The sequence below is a fragment of the Rhagoletis pomonella genome, unplaced genomic scaffold (genome assembly GCF_013731165.1).
Source record: "Rhagoletis pomonella isolate Grant_MI unplaced genomic scaffold, Rhpom_1.0 Rhpom_scaffold_00011, whole genome shotgun sequence".
NCBI lineage: Eukaryota > Metazoa > Arthropoda > Insecta > Diptera > Tephritidae > Rhagoletis > Rhagoletis pomonella.
In genome coordinates this window covers 16,431,630-16,447,100 of record NW_023458565.1, presented here as the reverse complement: position 1 = coordinate 16,447,100, position 15,471 = coordinate 16,431,630, and the positions used below count along the sequence as shown (strand labels likewise).

The 15,471-nt window shown below is 37.4% G+C and overlaps 3 protein-coding genes across 3 annotated transcripts in view; 1 reads left to right on the top strand and 2 right to left on the bottom strand.

Moving 5' to 3' along the window:
* Window positions 1-15,471, top strand: part of LOC118747186 (neurobeachin-like protein 2) — a 172,223-nt gene that overhangs the window by 53,751 nt on the left and 103,001 nt on the right. The window lies entirely within an intron of this gene.
* On the bottom strand, window positions 3,815-4,399 carry LOC118746710 (cuticle protein 19.8-like). The gene is made up of 2 exons (XM_036480599.1): window positions 4,385-4,399; window positions 3,815-4,198 (listed from the first exon to the last, which is right to left on the bottom strand). Exons 1-2 carry the CDS (start codon window positions 4,397-4,399, stop codon window positions 3,815-3,817), a joined length of 399 nt encoding a protein of 132 aa, XP_036336492.1.
* LOC118747083 (larval cuticle protein A2B-like) lies at window positions 12,171-12,918 on the bottom strand. The gene is made up of 2 exons (XM_036481074.1): window positions 12,907-12,918; window positions 12,171-12,785 (listed from the first exon to the last, which is right to left on the bottom strand). Exons 1-2 carry the CDS (start codon window positions 12,916-12,918, stop codon window positions 12,171-12,173), a joined length of 627 nt encoding a protein of 208 aa, XP_036336967.1.

The window sequence follows — 15,471 nt, the reverse complement described above, 5'->3', positions numbered from 1 at the left end:
ATGATCCATTTGTCGTTTGTCGTAGTTTTTGTGCCATTCGTCCTAACCCCTTTATTGCGACGAAACGAGCGACAATTTTTTTGACCAAGGTTCTACACCACCATACTATAGCGAATTCTTATTTTGAAAAATCCGTGTTGCGAAATCTAAATATTAGTTTTGAGACCCTCGTACATGCAGTTTTTTGAGAGCTCTCCGGAATACTCGCGCTGCGACCAAAAATGGTCTATTGTGCTAAACCCTTATTGTAGTCACATTGGAGGATGCCGTGTTCCAAATTTTGAATGGAGAAGAAGGGGCGTTCCCAGAGGTGCATCAGCCTGCGATTCATGATACGAGGACAGTCACAACGAATATGCTCTGAGGTTTCCTCCACCAGCCCACAAAGCCTGCAGTCCGTCTCTACAGAAAGCCCCATTTTATTCAAATGATAACTTAACTAGCAGTGTCCTGTCAAGTAGCCTGTAAGAGTTCTAGGAGCCTACCGGCTAAGTTCAAGCAGCCTTTCTGAATTCCTCTTGGAAGGAGCTATGAATTTATTTGATTGTCTCATTCCCTTTGACTTCCGCCACCAGTGAGCAGCAATCTGAGATTCTCCTCAACTCCTAAGTAGTTCTGCGTATCTTTTAGATGTGTTGAGTGTATCTTTTAAATGTGTCGCAAAAAGACTGGGTACCATGCATGCGCATTTGGGCTCCGCGTTTTGCGAGACAATCAACGCTTTCCTTGGCTATGGGCTGCTAGGCGAATTTTACAATTGTCCACAAGCTTTAATGTCGTTCTTAATGAGTTTAAGGCCTTTAGTGCTGCCTGACTATCCGACATAATATTTCAATAGTGTTATTGAGCTTTGTTCCGCGATTTGTTTGTTAGGAAAAATGAAAAAAAACAACAACAACAACATAATATTTATTCTGGAGAATTTCGAAGAAAATTCTGTTTTGAAAGTCGCGACTACCAGCCGAATTAGTTTAGAATCCTGTTATTTTATTAAAAAGGCACCCCGTTTTTTATAATAAATTGAATAATTGGAATCACGGATGTTGAAGTTCTCAGATCTGCTTAGTTCCTGTCACCTGGGACTTCTTGGAAAGGTTCACCTGTAATGAATAGCTTGTAATTAGTTTGTTTTATTAGCTGAGCTCGACTTTTCCTAGTTGCAGACAGTCACAATTAATTACTCACCGCTATCGGTACCATAAGCCATGAAATCCGTTTTGTTGTCCCATTCCTCGCAGTCAATGTACTTTGATATTTTGAGGCGAATGAACGCAAATTTTCAACATATCGTTAATATAGTATGGAAAGGGCGTATTTTACATTGTCGCTGAAATGCAAAAAAGCCATAACTAACTAAATTTTTTTTATTGCATAAAACGATGTGGAGACTTATGATTCGTTGAAATGCATGATAATCAATCAAAAAGTGAATTTTGGATTTTTAGTTAATTACGGCTTTTTGTATTTCAGCGACGATGTGGTGGGTTACGCCCTTTCCATACTATACTAACGATATATTGCATTCGCCTTGAATTGATTCTTATTTCATTTCTGAACTTGGCTGTCAACTTATTCACATATCACAAAATTAAAATAAATGTTTTTGTTTTCGAGCTGTAAGACGAACAAAAGGAAACATAATCATAATAAGTTTTATGAGAAAAAAATAAAAAAATAATTACAATTATCTAAGTAAAAGTAGAAAAAAAAATTAGCGACGCAACCAGTTTTTGTCAATAGACCTTTGGCAAATAATATTCGATAGTTACATAATTCTTACCTAATTAAAGGTTATCTTTTAACGCGCAAATAGTCGATTCTCTTTATAGCCAGACGTTGAATATTTCCGCTGGAAATACCTATTGAAGGATTTTACACTTTGACTTTAAATTACAAAAGAAAAGGGACGTAGGGGTGCAGTTTTAACGTAGCATCTCCACAGGCAAAAAATGTTGGCTACAATTTGTCATTTCGTTTGCTAATAAAACGTCATGTGCACTAATAAAACGTCATGTGCACTAATAAAACGTCATGTGCACTTGCACAATATTCGCATTCGCAAAAGCTCCGCAGTTGCGAAAGCGAGTGCGAATATTCGCAACAACCCTGGTACATACTTCTGATATACCCTTTAATTAATTTTTTTCTTAAAAATTATATTTGGCGAAGCTTTTAAAATGTGGGCCGTATTTCACCTTTGGTTAAGACAATCAAATATGTGTAAAATTAAGAGTTTTGAATTTAATTTGTCAATTTCTTGTTTGGATTTTTCGCGTTTTCTGAGAAATTCAGAGCATTCAGGTTTTCCACTGAAATTAATATGATTTGGCAATGTTTTTTAAAATCAGCCAGCCAGCTGTATAAGTATGTATTGCATTTGTAACTAGGAATTTTTAATATTAAAAACACTATTCACACTTTTTCAATAAAACCACAAATAAAAAAGTAACCCCTTATGGCCCATCGGTCGACAAGGGTTAAGGTTTTTTTTTGCAAAAATGTGGGAAATCGAATTCCAATCAATAAAAAAAAATATGTTTTGTTAAATAATCTGCTTGTTTGGCCAAATTAAATTTTAGCCACAAAAATGGGCAAAATTACCCATAGTGCATTGGTAGACTTTTCTGGAATCTTGGTGTAAGCGCGCCTGCTTTAGTCTCCCGTTGTCCATCTTCGATCCATCGGTATACCATACTTGGGACCTATTTTCTATAGATATTATCGCTTCACGGCCGTCCCTTTCTAAAATTCCGAGCTTGTAGGGTTTGCCAAAGTATAAATGAACTTATAAATTGCTTAGATTTGAATATCGTTCTTTTTATTGGCTGTCCAGCAAAACCCAATTCCGAAGGGACTCTCTCTCAGTACTATTTATGCGGCTTAAAAAAAAAAAAAAACTCGTGCTTTGGTATTCTATGCAATCCTGTATGTATTTGATGCAATCCTATTGAAATATTTAAACAACCAATCAATTACACATTCTAATCATGCGCTATAGTAGTATGTAAGGGCTTGGCAAACATACATAACATATCATATCAAAAAAAAAATATTTATTATTCCGCAATACGATTTCTGCGTAGTTTATGACACTTTTCAATTGCAAATGATTTACGCATTTCGTATGACAGTTGCAATGTTTGCAATAATGCAATATTTGAAAAACAAAAAAAAACAAAACAAATACAAAAATCGTATAGCTTACTGGCACAATGCGTGCGACATTCATTTGGCTGAAATTTAAGGCCGTTCCACTGGGCGTATACGCAATTGACACATGCGTTCCGAAAATACCGCTACACACAGTGAAAATAAGCCAAAACATACAAAAACATTTGTTCGATTACGATCTCAAAAGTGTTGTTGAGTGATTTATTACTACAAAAAAATAACAAATAAAATTAAACAAAAATTAGCTTAAATTCGCATACGTACTTACATACATACATACGCACATTTGTAAATACGCAGGGAATTTGTGTGAGTGATGAGGTGCTTGCTGCTACTACTTTAAGTACTAGAGTGTACAAAATGTGCGCATATATGTATGTAAGAATTAAATGTTTACGTTATTCAACTAATATATTCGTAATATTAGAAAACAACAAAGCAAAAATTAACTAAATTGGCGTTTTTTTTTAACAATAAAAACAACAAGAACACAATAGCCTATCAGCTAAGCCTTTGTTGCAGGCTGCTTGACTAGGTTGCTACATAAGTACATATGTATGTATGTACATAGTTGATTAGTGACGATAAATTAATAGCACCGCACTTAGGCTTCTACATGCAATTGCAAATTCCTTTTCCCTGCTTAACCCTGAATGAAACGTGCTGGTGGTAGCGGCGCTGGGGCCACAGGCACCACTGGTCTGGGTACTGGGCCACGTTGGACGACAGCATTGAAACCATTGATGGGATCGGCAGTGTAGAATACGGTGCGTAGCGAGCCATCAGCATCCAAGACGGAGTAGGAACCCTTCACCACATCGCCATCGCGCACCTCCTGTTGGCTCTTGCTGTCGCCGGTGAGCGCATCCTGCACATTGTAGGCGAAAGCATATTGGGGATGTGGGTCAATCTCTGTGTTGATTGGCACAACCGGTGCGGGGGCGGCGAGCGCAAGGGGCGCAGGAGCGGCGCGCAACAGAGCGCAGTGGCCGACAGCAACGAGTGCCAGGCAGACGACGATTGTGTACTGGAAGAGGAAAAAAAAATATTACAAGTTGAAGAAGGAGAACGAGTTTCTTCGAACAGGAATAAAGCAGGACTCTAGCGCACTGGAAATTTTAATGCACAAAATTGATATGTGCGTTGATTAATCCAATCGCCCTCTGTTTAGTCCATCCACCGCTTATCCTGTTCCCTATGCTATTGTACCTACCTTGAGGAAAGCCATTTTACTGCTTGATTTGCTGTTGATTTGCGCACAAAGTGTTATGTTTCACTGCTTGTACTTAGTGTTTGCGAACTTTCGTTGGAATGATGTTATCAGGCCAAGCTGTCAAGCTTTTAAACAAAATACGCCACCCACACAACAGCGGCTAATTCGGTAATTCATTTTGAAACTAATTTGGATAAAGTGAATTGTGAAATGATTGCCAGCCAGAAAAGCAAGCGACGCTCCAATGACATAATATGTATATAGCCCGATAGCCCAAACGTCAGCAATTATGGGTCGTAAATGTTTCAATAATTACTTTGGCGCATGCGCGACATTCGCATTCGCTGCAGAGAACGTGCCAATTGTTTGGCCACTGGCCTTACCCATTTCAACAATGGCTTACCGTAGCAAAAACTGATCGATTTTCTACCATAACCGGGTATAACAATTTTACGCGTGCGCTGTGTGGATGAGTAATTTCGAGTTAGCGCCCACTGCCCACAGCTATGAATACTTGTGCGTATGTATGTTTGCATTTATGTATGTCTTTCATTGCCTTCAAGCAGCTCACATCGCCTGCAGCTGACTGGTTCCATAAGTCACACATTAATCATCAAATCAAAATATTTGCTACCTTCGCTTAGCGCTGTTGTGGAACTAATTTATGCATACTCAATTATGATTGTTGGTCTACGCACCCAGAAAGTATCGGAAAACGCTAGGCGAATCGATTAATTATTTTATAAGCAAAAATAATTGTGCTGCAGTTGCGTATAAAAACGTTTAATGCCTTTGTACGTATTTAAGTACTCAGTTGCTTCACACTAGGGTGGTCAGTTTTTTTTTATTTCACTTAAAAAGAAATTTAACCATCAAAACCGAATCAGCTCAGCCGCAGGCCCCAGATAGCCATTAATATAATAAATCTCTCGTATTTCGTCTTTTTGGCTAATACCTGCGGCGACGCTTTGGCGAAGGGCTCTCCTAGAAAACTGAAGTGCATTCGTGGCGGGCAGTTGCTCACCAAATTCTGGTTTTTACACTCAGAAAAAATATTCCTTGATGCTATGAAAAAAGTATATTATTCTAAGGAAATATTACCTTGAAATGGCTCCAATGACATGGCTTAGTTTAAGGAAAACACAATTTCTTAGTTTTTAGGAAAAATTGACTTGCCATTTCATCCCCCGTGAAAGGAATAAGTTAGTAATTTTGCTCGTGGCTCTGGAGTGCTGGTCGAGAGATGCAAGGTTCGAGTCCCAGAGCAGGATTTTTTTAAATTTTTTTTTAATTTTTTTTTATTTTTTTTAATTGTAGTTTTTTAAATCGTATTAAAAATTTATTTAATTTATTTTGATGGTATTTGAGTATTTAGGTTTTTCCATATATGAAATTAATTCTACAATTTGCAATTTATATTTAATTTAAATTTAAATAATTGTCTTACCTTGCTCTAACCACCTCCAACCGGACTCGAACCTGCGATCTCAGAACCAGAAGCAGTGGTCTTCACGCGACGACGCCACAGCCGACATTTGCCAGAAAAGCAATTAACTTTGTCTTAACACCACTGACAAAATTCAAAATTATTTAAGGAAATTATTACTTAAGTTGAGTAAATTTACTTCCTTAAATTAATGACGCCCTAATTTTAGCATGAACCTGAATTAAGGAAAAACTTCTCAAATTGAGTAAATTTTTCGTAATATTAAGGAAAAAACAGTAACTCTAAAATATAGTATATGGACGTTTTCAAAGGATAGTCTATCACGAAAAAAAAATTGTAACTTATTTATAGGCCAATTTGGCTGCTTTTTGTAATATACCTATACTTATTATGTAAGCAGAAACATTTTTACGGAAAATAGTCTCGCTAGGTGGCGTCAGGGCCCCATTTCAAAGCGATATTGTTTGCCACTTATTTTTAATTATTTGTTTTTAAAAATTTTCATTTAAAATACAGTTCATTCTCTAATAAAACTCATATAAACCCAAGCTTTAAACTTTTTAAAAGGCAGAAGAAAAATTGCAACAAATTTTCACCTAAATTTCAAACTTTTTTCTCGGAATTTTTTTGAGTACACAGTTTTATAGCGCATTCCAGTTTAGTCTATAGATGTGCACGTTTCAGGCCGCTAAAAATTACCGTTGATTTTTTTAGAAATCTTTTGTGTCATTTGCTTCCATATAACGAATAAACACAGTTTATTTTTATATGGCAGAAACCCGCAACACAACTTCGGCGAAACAAAATCTAAAAAATAGACGGTAACTTTTGGCCACTTGAAACTTGCACATTACTATACTAAAATTGTTGTTGTTGTTGTTTGTTTACTCGCTCCTCAGTATTTTGCTGCCAGGATAGATTTCTGACTAGGATCACGCCAAAATACCCGGCTCTGTTAGTAGCCGGGCATTAGGCACTTTATATCTCGGGGTGATCAAGACGAACTCCATCTTTCCCCTTCATAAGAACAAACAGAGTTTTCGAAAGCTGTGATCTAACACTGAGTGCCACAACGTCAGTATGGACGATAAACTGACAGACTCTCCTTTCCAGCTCATCCAGGACAATCGAGAGAAATGTTGAGAGAACGCCGCTGCGGAGTACCTATACTCACTCTACTCTGAACGGTGCCACTACCCCACTCCGCTACGACAGTCCTATGGCGAAGAATGCGGTTGCGCACTTTTCCTATCGCTTTGGTTAGCACATTATTTAAATCGCCCCTCGATATTAAGCAGGATACCAACCACGATGTCTTTGTGCTTAAAACCTTTCGCTTTTGGACCGCAAGGTAACACTATATGGCCGCAAGGTTCACAAAGCGCACACTTAACGAAGTCCCACCTGGACTGAAGCCTTTAAGTAGTTGAAAATATTTAAAATAACTAGCAGCTGTACTTAAAAAAAAAATGAAGAAATACATTTTTTTTTTTTGATTTTTTTGGATAGCTACTTCTAATTTTTTTTTTATAGAAATGTCTGCATATCCGAAACTGACATTGGCAACAAATTTTGGAAAACACATCACCCTAATGCACCACACATGCTGTTATGCATGCAAAAGTGCACACAAAAATTTTCAAAAAATATTTCCATTGATTAAATAATAAGTAAGTGTTATTTTCCCAAAGTCTTGACCCCTAAATCAAATAAATAGCAGCAAATCAAATATTTTATTCACCAATTTGGCTGCGCACCGAAAAAAAAAATTGGGTTTACTTACGTACATGCATATCTACATATGTATGTAGATATGTATTCTGTTCATATGCGAAAAAATATATAGGAGGAGCTATACATGTGTACTGTAAGTCACATTAAATAAATGTAATCTCAAGCGTTGGCTTGTAAAATCAACACAATTAAATCGATAGTGATTTAAGCGCTTGTCAGTCTATCAATTTTCAACGTTGCTGCAGAGTATCTACAATAATGTACATACATATACATACATATGGATCGTGGTAAACAACAGGTGGTCAAGCGGCAGGCCACATATTGGTGGCAACGTGTGTGAGATACTACATTGCACTTTTTAAGATTTTTTTTTTATAAACTTCAAAATGCACTTCATATACTCCGAACATATTCCATGATATGAATACATACATACATATGTACGCAGCCACATATGAATGTGTGTTTTTCTCATGCACTTCTACATATCCGCCCAATCGTTACGTAGACACTTTGCTGACAGTTGATCTGACGGTAAGGTAATTTTATTTGCAGCTCACAAATTCGTTCACAGTTTGGGTCAAAACAGCAATAATTTCTTTGCTGATTTTATTCTTATGCGCACCCTATGGCTACCATAAATATTCGTTTTTTCATTAATCGTTTATGAATCAAGAAGTTTTTTCTTGTCGCACAGTGGGCCAGTATATTTCAGCTTTGGCTTAAACGTATGATTTGCCTACGATCCTGGTAAAATATGTCCAGTTGTTCACAAAATAATATTAGTGCGATATTTTAACCATTTTTGGCTATTTTTAATAACGAAAAGAAAAAATAGCAATGGTTAAAATATCGCACTAATATTATTTTGTGAACAACTGTACATATTTAAATTAAATTTAAAATTTTTTGTTATTTTTCTATAAAAAAAACCGTACGAGCAAACATATAAATTACAGTTTCAAACTTTATACAACATTTAGAAAGACTCGTCAAGTTATATACCAAAATTTCAACTTTTTAATCTAAATTTTTAGAAAATTTTTGGGTATCCAGTTTTATGGCCCATGCTATTTAAGTCCAATAAAGTGCAAGTTTCAAACGACTAAAAAATCGTGTGGATTTTGGGCATTTTTTTCTTTTGAGACTGCTTTGCGGTTTTTGTTTATAACAAGTGCGTTGATTTTTTGAAATTTTGTTGCTAACGATCTCCCGATCTCCAGTCTCAATTTATTCAAATAAATTTAATAAAAGGTCTGATATTTTAAGAAAAAGCTATTGCTTAGTTGTATTTATTGTGCCCTGCGCGAGACCGTGTTTTTCCTTAGCATCTTCGCCGTTTCCTTATCATCTTCGCCCTTTCTTTAAAATTTTTCACTCTGATTATATTGCCATATGAGAATGTGACATTTTTTTTAAGAAAAGAAAACGCCAAAAATGTAACAAAGATCTACGAACAATAAAAAAAAATGAAATACCTGGTAGCTAATAGCTTTGAAAATAATGCAAAGAAAACCCGATCATCAATAAAAGGATCATCAATAAATACAAATAAAGTGTTATAGATGTTGAGAATTTCGAAAAGTTCCTAAAAAGTTTCAACATGCCAAAAATTCCTATAAATGCCAATAGGACCCGGAAAAACTAAAAAAAAAACATTACCAAATTCTTTAACATACCGAACTAAATTAAAAACTTTCCGAAAAAAAATCTCAAAATGTATATAAAAAAACTAAGCATCTCGAAAATTCGTAAGCAGCATCACTTAGTAAATATCTTTAACAACTCATACTGAATAATCTTGAAAAGTCAAAAAGATGGGGTAACTAAATCGGTTACGCTGTGATAGATGAAATGTACGTTTCTCGTGTTCTAAACTTACTTGCGTTTAGACGATCAAATATCGACTCTTGTCGCAAACAAGATATGCACCCGTTTCTGAACAGAAAAAATTGCCAAAATGTTGAGAGCAATTGTCAACAAACCGTCGAAGAAACGCATACTTGATTCCCCAGCGAGATCGAATAAATAACTGGTACGACAGAAAAAAAAATGGCGCCTGCCGGGGCTGAAGAAGGAATCAGGACAAAATTTCGGTAATAAAAGAAAAATGCGAAGAGCTTGAGCTGTTGGCTGTCAAAAAAAAAATACTCATAAATTGCATCAAGAATAAAACGGTGATCGAATGACACTGAAAATACATAGTAAAGAGAATAAGCCCGAGTATCAGTCGGTGGCGATGGAACCGATGTCCCACCGCCCGACTATGACTAGGTACGAGTACCAATGAAGAACCACAAAGCTGCTAAAGGTAGCAGGCTTTCAGCGAAGCTATTAATGTACGATGGCGCATAGTTGATGAAGTATTTCTATCCACTCTTATGCAGAATATGGTGGGACGAACGCATGTCTGCCGACTGGATGTAAGTGGTCTCGGGGCCCGTTGTTCACCATACGCCAAATCTTGGAATAGACCCGCTAGAGAAGTGCGACATACACTACTTCTTTGAAAGCCATTTCGAAAGCACGAAAGAGAGTGGCCTATTTGCCGCGATGTCTCAATCTATTATCCCCGCGAGTCTAATTAAACCGATTTTACACCGTTGTTTGGCAAAACCACTAGTTCCGTCAGAATGGCATCTGAGAGCCTTTACGCGTTGGCGACGGTTACTTCCACCGACGATTGAACGATGAACTGTATGAGCCTTAAAAAATTACGAACCAGTGCTGCCAATTAAAATACTGTTTCTCCGCTCGCTTGATAATTTCTTTCGAATGAACGCAAACGCCTCAGGCCGGAAAATATTCAACTCGGAACCCACTTTTGGTAGTAGAGGAAGAGGAAAGCCTGATCTGAATGTGAAATACATACCAGATGGGCAAGTACTTGGCTTCAGTTGGCACAGAAAAGAAGCGACTGGCTTGGTTTTGTTGGACTCGGTCTAAATTGGTCATTCGGTTGCAGTACCCAAGAGAAAGAGGAAGGTATCTGCATGCTCTAAAAAAAAACAAAGTATATGCATAACAAAACAAATCATTTGCACAAAATCTCGATATTTTTCACTGTGCTTAAAACTGTCTAAGGTCCGGCTTCTCCTTCACACATCACACACATGTACATACATACATACATACTCATAAATTGTTTAATAAACAACTGTTCGCACAACAGACGTCATGCCACGCCTTTTCTACAACTTTCGGTCCCATGGCACTAGCAATTGCAATACTACTAATAGGCCCAATTGCTGACTTGTACAATTAATGATCACCACGTTGACCTAGTGAGCCTAGACTGTAGTAGCAGCCACCGACGGTAATGTAACATATGTACATATGTATGTATGTATGTACTGGCCGAAAGCACCACACACAAGCTGCATACATAGTAAATTAACAACTGCCTCAACTACAACAGTAGCCATCAACAACAGCAGAAAGACATCAATCGAGGCAGTCAGAGCAACAACCAACCGAAATTCAGTGAAATAAAGCTAAACAAAAAAAGCAGCGTGCGAGGCCAGTCGTTTGGGGCCTTTTATGGGTGGCTGTAAAACTGCGAAATAGTCAAACAAATGAACGAATATAAAATGCCTGGAGTTGAGTGTTTTTGTACTGAATTCTTTATTTCAGTAAGTGCACAGGCTAATACACGAGGCTGGTAAGCTGTGACTGCCGCTTAGCATTTTTGACATACCTACAAACATACATACATGTATGTCTGTATAAATATGTAGCACACGCACACACACACGTGTACAATTGTGTGTTTGTATGCGCACAGGCAAAGCGGCGAAATCACTGCCATTTTGCTCTATTTACATATAAAATATATATATATTTAAAAAAAATCAAATAAAAACAATTAAAATATTTAATAATGCTAAAGAGAATTGATTAGATGTACAACAGTTGAGATGAATGAGAATGATTCTTAGTTAAATGGGTGAAGAGAGTATGCACCGATGGCGGGCGGCAATTCTATGCCAGCCGCAAATACTGGTTCACACAAGTAATGTCCACGTTTTGTTTTTATTTTTTTTTTATTTTTTTTGTTTTGGATTATTTATTTGGTCGACAGAGGCAGCCGTTAGTCGAACAAGCGCAGCCAGGGGCGCGCGCGCGTGCGCACACCTTGATGAGTAACGCGCCATGTCACGTCACGATGTACATACGTGGCACGCGCATGCGGCGCGCGGCAATACAGCGAGGATGAGCACGGGAGACGCGCGCTCAAGAATGTGTTTTTCTTGCTTTTTTTTGTGTTTAGTATTAAATAAAATTGATGCTAAGTAGTGTTACTTTACAAATGTTGATTGTTTTGATTGATATGTGTTGACTTTGTTGTTTTCCGCATGCAGACGAGCACTCTGCTAAGTTACTATAAGTACGCATAAGTTAACAAGTAATTTGTTTAGTTAAATAATATATTTATGTTCGTTTGTTCGGTTCAGAGTTCATTGGTCCATAAAACGGCAGCACGATCAACAGCACGAAATATTTCCTTACCGAGATATTGCACTTGCGCTGTCTCGGCAAAAAATGCAAAGTAGTGGTCTTCGCAAACTTCTCCACCACGAGCGCCACACACACACACACACCTTAAGGGTGGCCGTAGTGTAGAGCTGGTGCCGCGTATGCCACCTTAGCTATAGCAGGCGCGGCATAGGCGACCTTAGCAATAGCTGGCACAGCCGCCACAGCAACTGCTGGTTTGGCTACCACCACCGGTGCGTGGCCGCCTTGCTTCTCGACCACAGCATTGAAACCGTTAATCTTGTCCGCTGTGTAGGTGACCTTACGTATGGAGCCATCGGGTTCGGCCAGCGAATAACTGCCGTGTACGACGCCATCGACCAGCGACTCTTCGGCCGATTTGGAATCGCCAGTGTGATGATCTGTCACGCCATACGAGAAGCTATACTGCGGATTCGGATCATACGGTTCCGGTTCGATTACTTTGGCGACAGCAACAGCCGGCGCTGCCTTGATGATGGCTGGTGCGGGCGCCAAGGCTATGGCGTGCGCGGGCGCAGGCGCGTGTATCACCTGGTGACTGATTGCTGGTGCGGCTGCAAGGATCTTGGGTGCGGCGTAAGAGATGGCTGGGGCAGCGTATGAAATGGGCGCGGAGATTGCGTACCCGCCGCCGTGGCCATAGGCGTCGATGGGCGAGGCAACGGCTAGCGACAGGCCGAAGCAGAGGACCAACGCCACCTGCAAAGGAAAAGCAAATTATGCGTGAGTTAGTTTGTGCGCTAGGATCGCCGCTGGTTGTAGGCTTTTTTGTTTTTTGTTCATCTTGCTGCGGCAGGTGCAACCGCTTATCTTATATTACCTTAGTGATCATTTTACAGCTCTGTGTGCTTGTTACGATGCGCGCTTAGAAAAATACGATTTTGGTTTGAGATAAATTCGCCAAGAAGCCTGCACTTTTATAATCGAATGTGAAGAATTCCTAAAGTCGCTCGCCTATTCAGTGATCGCAGATGGAGTTGCAGCAACGCCAGCTGCTGCTGCGTGTTTTTACGATCATCTGATGTTGGTGTGCGCGACGCGACATATACCATCATCAATGAGCGGCGGCAGCAACAACATAATATCACATCAACAACAAAAACAGTTATATGTAGCGCAAAATAAAAGCGACGGACAGCTGTAAAAAGTGTAGCTGCATCAGCAAGCAACATGTTGTTTTTGGTTAGGCTCTAGATTTCTTTCAATGTGATTGGCATCGCAGCCGTCGCAGCTAATTGGTTACCATTGCAGTACATTTGTACGCATGCGCTGTGCGTGCAATCCACACTTGACGCTGCCCATTACAATCATCTAGTTTAAAGGCAAACAGCAGGCCACAAATTTATGGTCAGAATTTGGATTTCATCATAGAGATTTGTGCGCACTCACTGCGTTTCGTTTTCTCAATGAAGGCGCCAGCATTGCATTTGGTGCGCGTTCGTAGCGCGCTAAAGCAGGACGTTCAGCTGTCCATATGGAAGCGCGCACGCATGCGCGTAGGCAACAGGCAGCAGTTTGCCAAGCGCGTGAACATCTATCTATCTACTTGTTTCATAGTTGAATTGTACTTGCCGCATATTTGAAAAATCACACTAGTAAATCGATTGCTATGAGAATTTAACTGCCGCCTCGACAAACATGAAATGTTAGTAAAACGTTTATTTTTGTTTGCATTTTTTAATGGTTTTTATTTGACATAATAAAAATGGTTCATTTTTCATAATGCGCGCATTTGTTCGGCGCTTTTTTAGTACGCACTTGAAGTGCGGTTGGCGTCGTTCGCCAACATACCCAGTAAGTGGTTCAGTGTAAGCACAGACCCCGCAGGAAATTGAGGCTCTTTCATTCTCGAAATTGGTGACCTGTTTGGGCGCCATACAAACCTTTGAGCTCTCGAGATTTTTGCCTGAATTTCTCAGAAAGTTTACGGCTTGAAAGAAGTGAAATGAAGAAGTGAATACTTCCCTGCAAGTGTACCGCTATAGCTAAAACGCGTCATCGTTTCTTCCATACTTACTTATTCTATGCGGTTAGGGTTCAATCGGCGAGCATTACTAATATCGGACGGTTTATGGAAAAATAGGTGAGAGTCAGGAAAAGTGCTCTCTCAATTGCATATGTATTTTGTTAACAATTACCTGTAAAAACTAGAAATAAAAAAATATATTAAATTGAAAAAAGAAAAAAAATATAAAATAAGTTTCTTAAATTTTAAAGATATTAAACAATTTTCCTTTTCAAAACAATAAAATCTAAAAATTTTAATTTTAAAAACGGCTTCTAAAACTTAAATGTTATAAGAAATACATATTATATTTTTAATAATTTCTCATAAGTAAAAAATTTAATCTAATTAAAACAAAGAAATTATACGTACGTCTGTAAAAATTTTATGAAATTTAAAAAAAATATTTTTCTCCTTAAAACAATAGAATCTTAAAATGAAAAGCAAATTAATAAAGATGAAAAATATGTTCCTAAGCATTAAATGAAATTAAAAAAAAATTTTTTTTTAAAATACTTAATAAAACTTAAAAATAAAAAATTTAATTAAATTAAAACAAAGAAAAAATTAAGATACACAAGTTTTTTAAAATTTTAATGAAATTTTAATAAAATATTTTTTAACAATAAAATCTAAAGATACAAAAATTTAATCAAAAGCGATGAAAAATATATTCTTTAAAATTAAATTAAATTTAAAAAAAATATTTCTCATTTTGAAATATGTAATATAAAATGAAAATAAAAAATAAAAACAATTAAACATAGAAAAAAATTACATGTTTCTAAAAATTTAATGAAATTTAAAAAAGTATTTTTTCTTTTTAAAACAATAAGAATTAAAATTTAAAAATAAATTACGTTAAAAAATATTTAATTAAAAGAAATAAAAAATCCGCTGTCCTAGGACTCGAATCTCATTGCACAAAATGATAGCTTTCTGTCAAAAGAGCTTTTCACTATGAAAGTTGGCAATAGAGCTTTTCTTTGCAAAACTTTCATGCTATTTAGAATACACAAAATCTTTCAAACTATCTTTCAGGGCCAGAATTTTCCTGTTAGTTAAATAAATATGTATAAAAACTCAATGGCAACATTTTTGCAGTCGTAGTTTTTCCTACCAGGTATTTCGCTATACTAACTAGTTTATGTGGTTAGTTGTTTACTAGACTTGTTTTCCGCTGTTCGTATTGAACTTAAAAATACTTTGTTACCGTTAAGCAATTGCACATGTGCAGGTATGCACTATATCAATTGGCAAGTAAGTAAGTACCTACGAATATTTATTTACTTGTATGTTTTTGAATTACTCTGCAGCCGTGTTAACCATGTGCGCGCACAAAACGTTCAAATGCGCGCTCTACCCGCAGTTGGTTGTCCC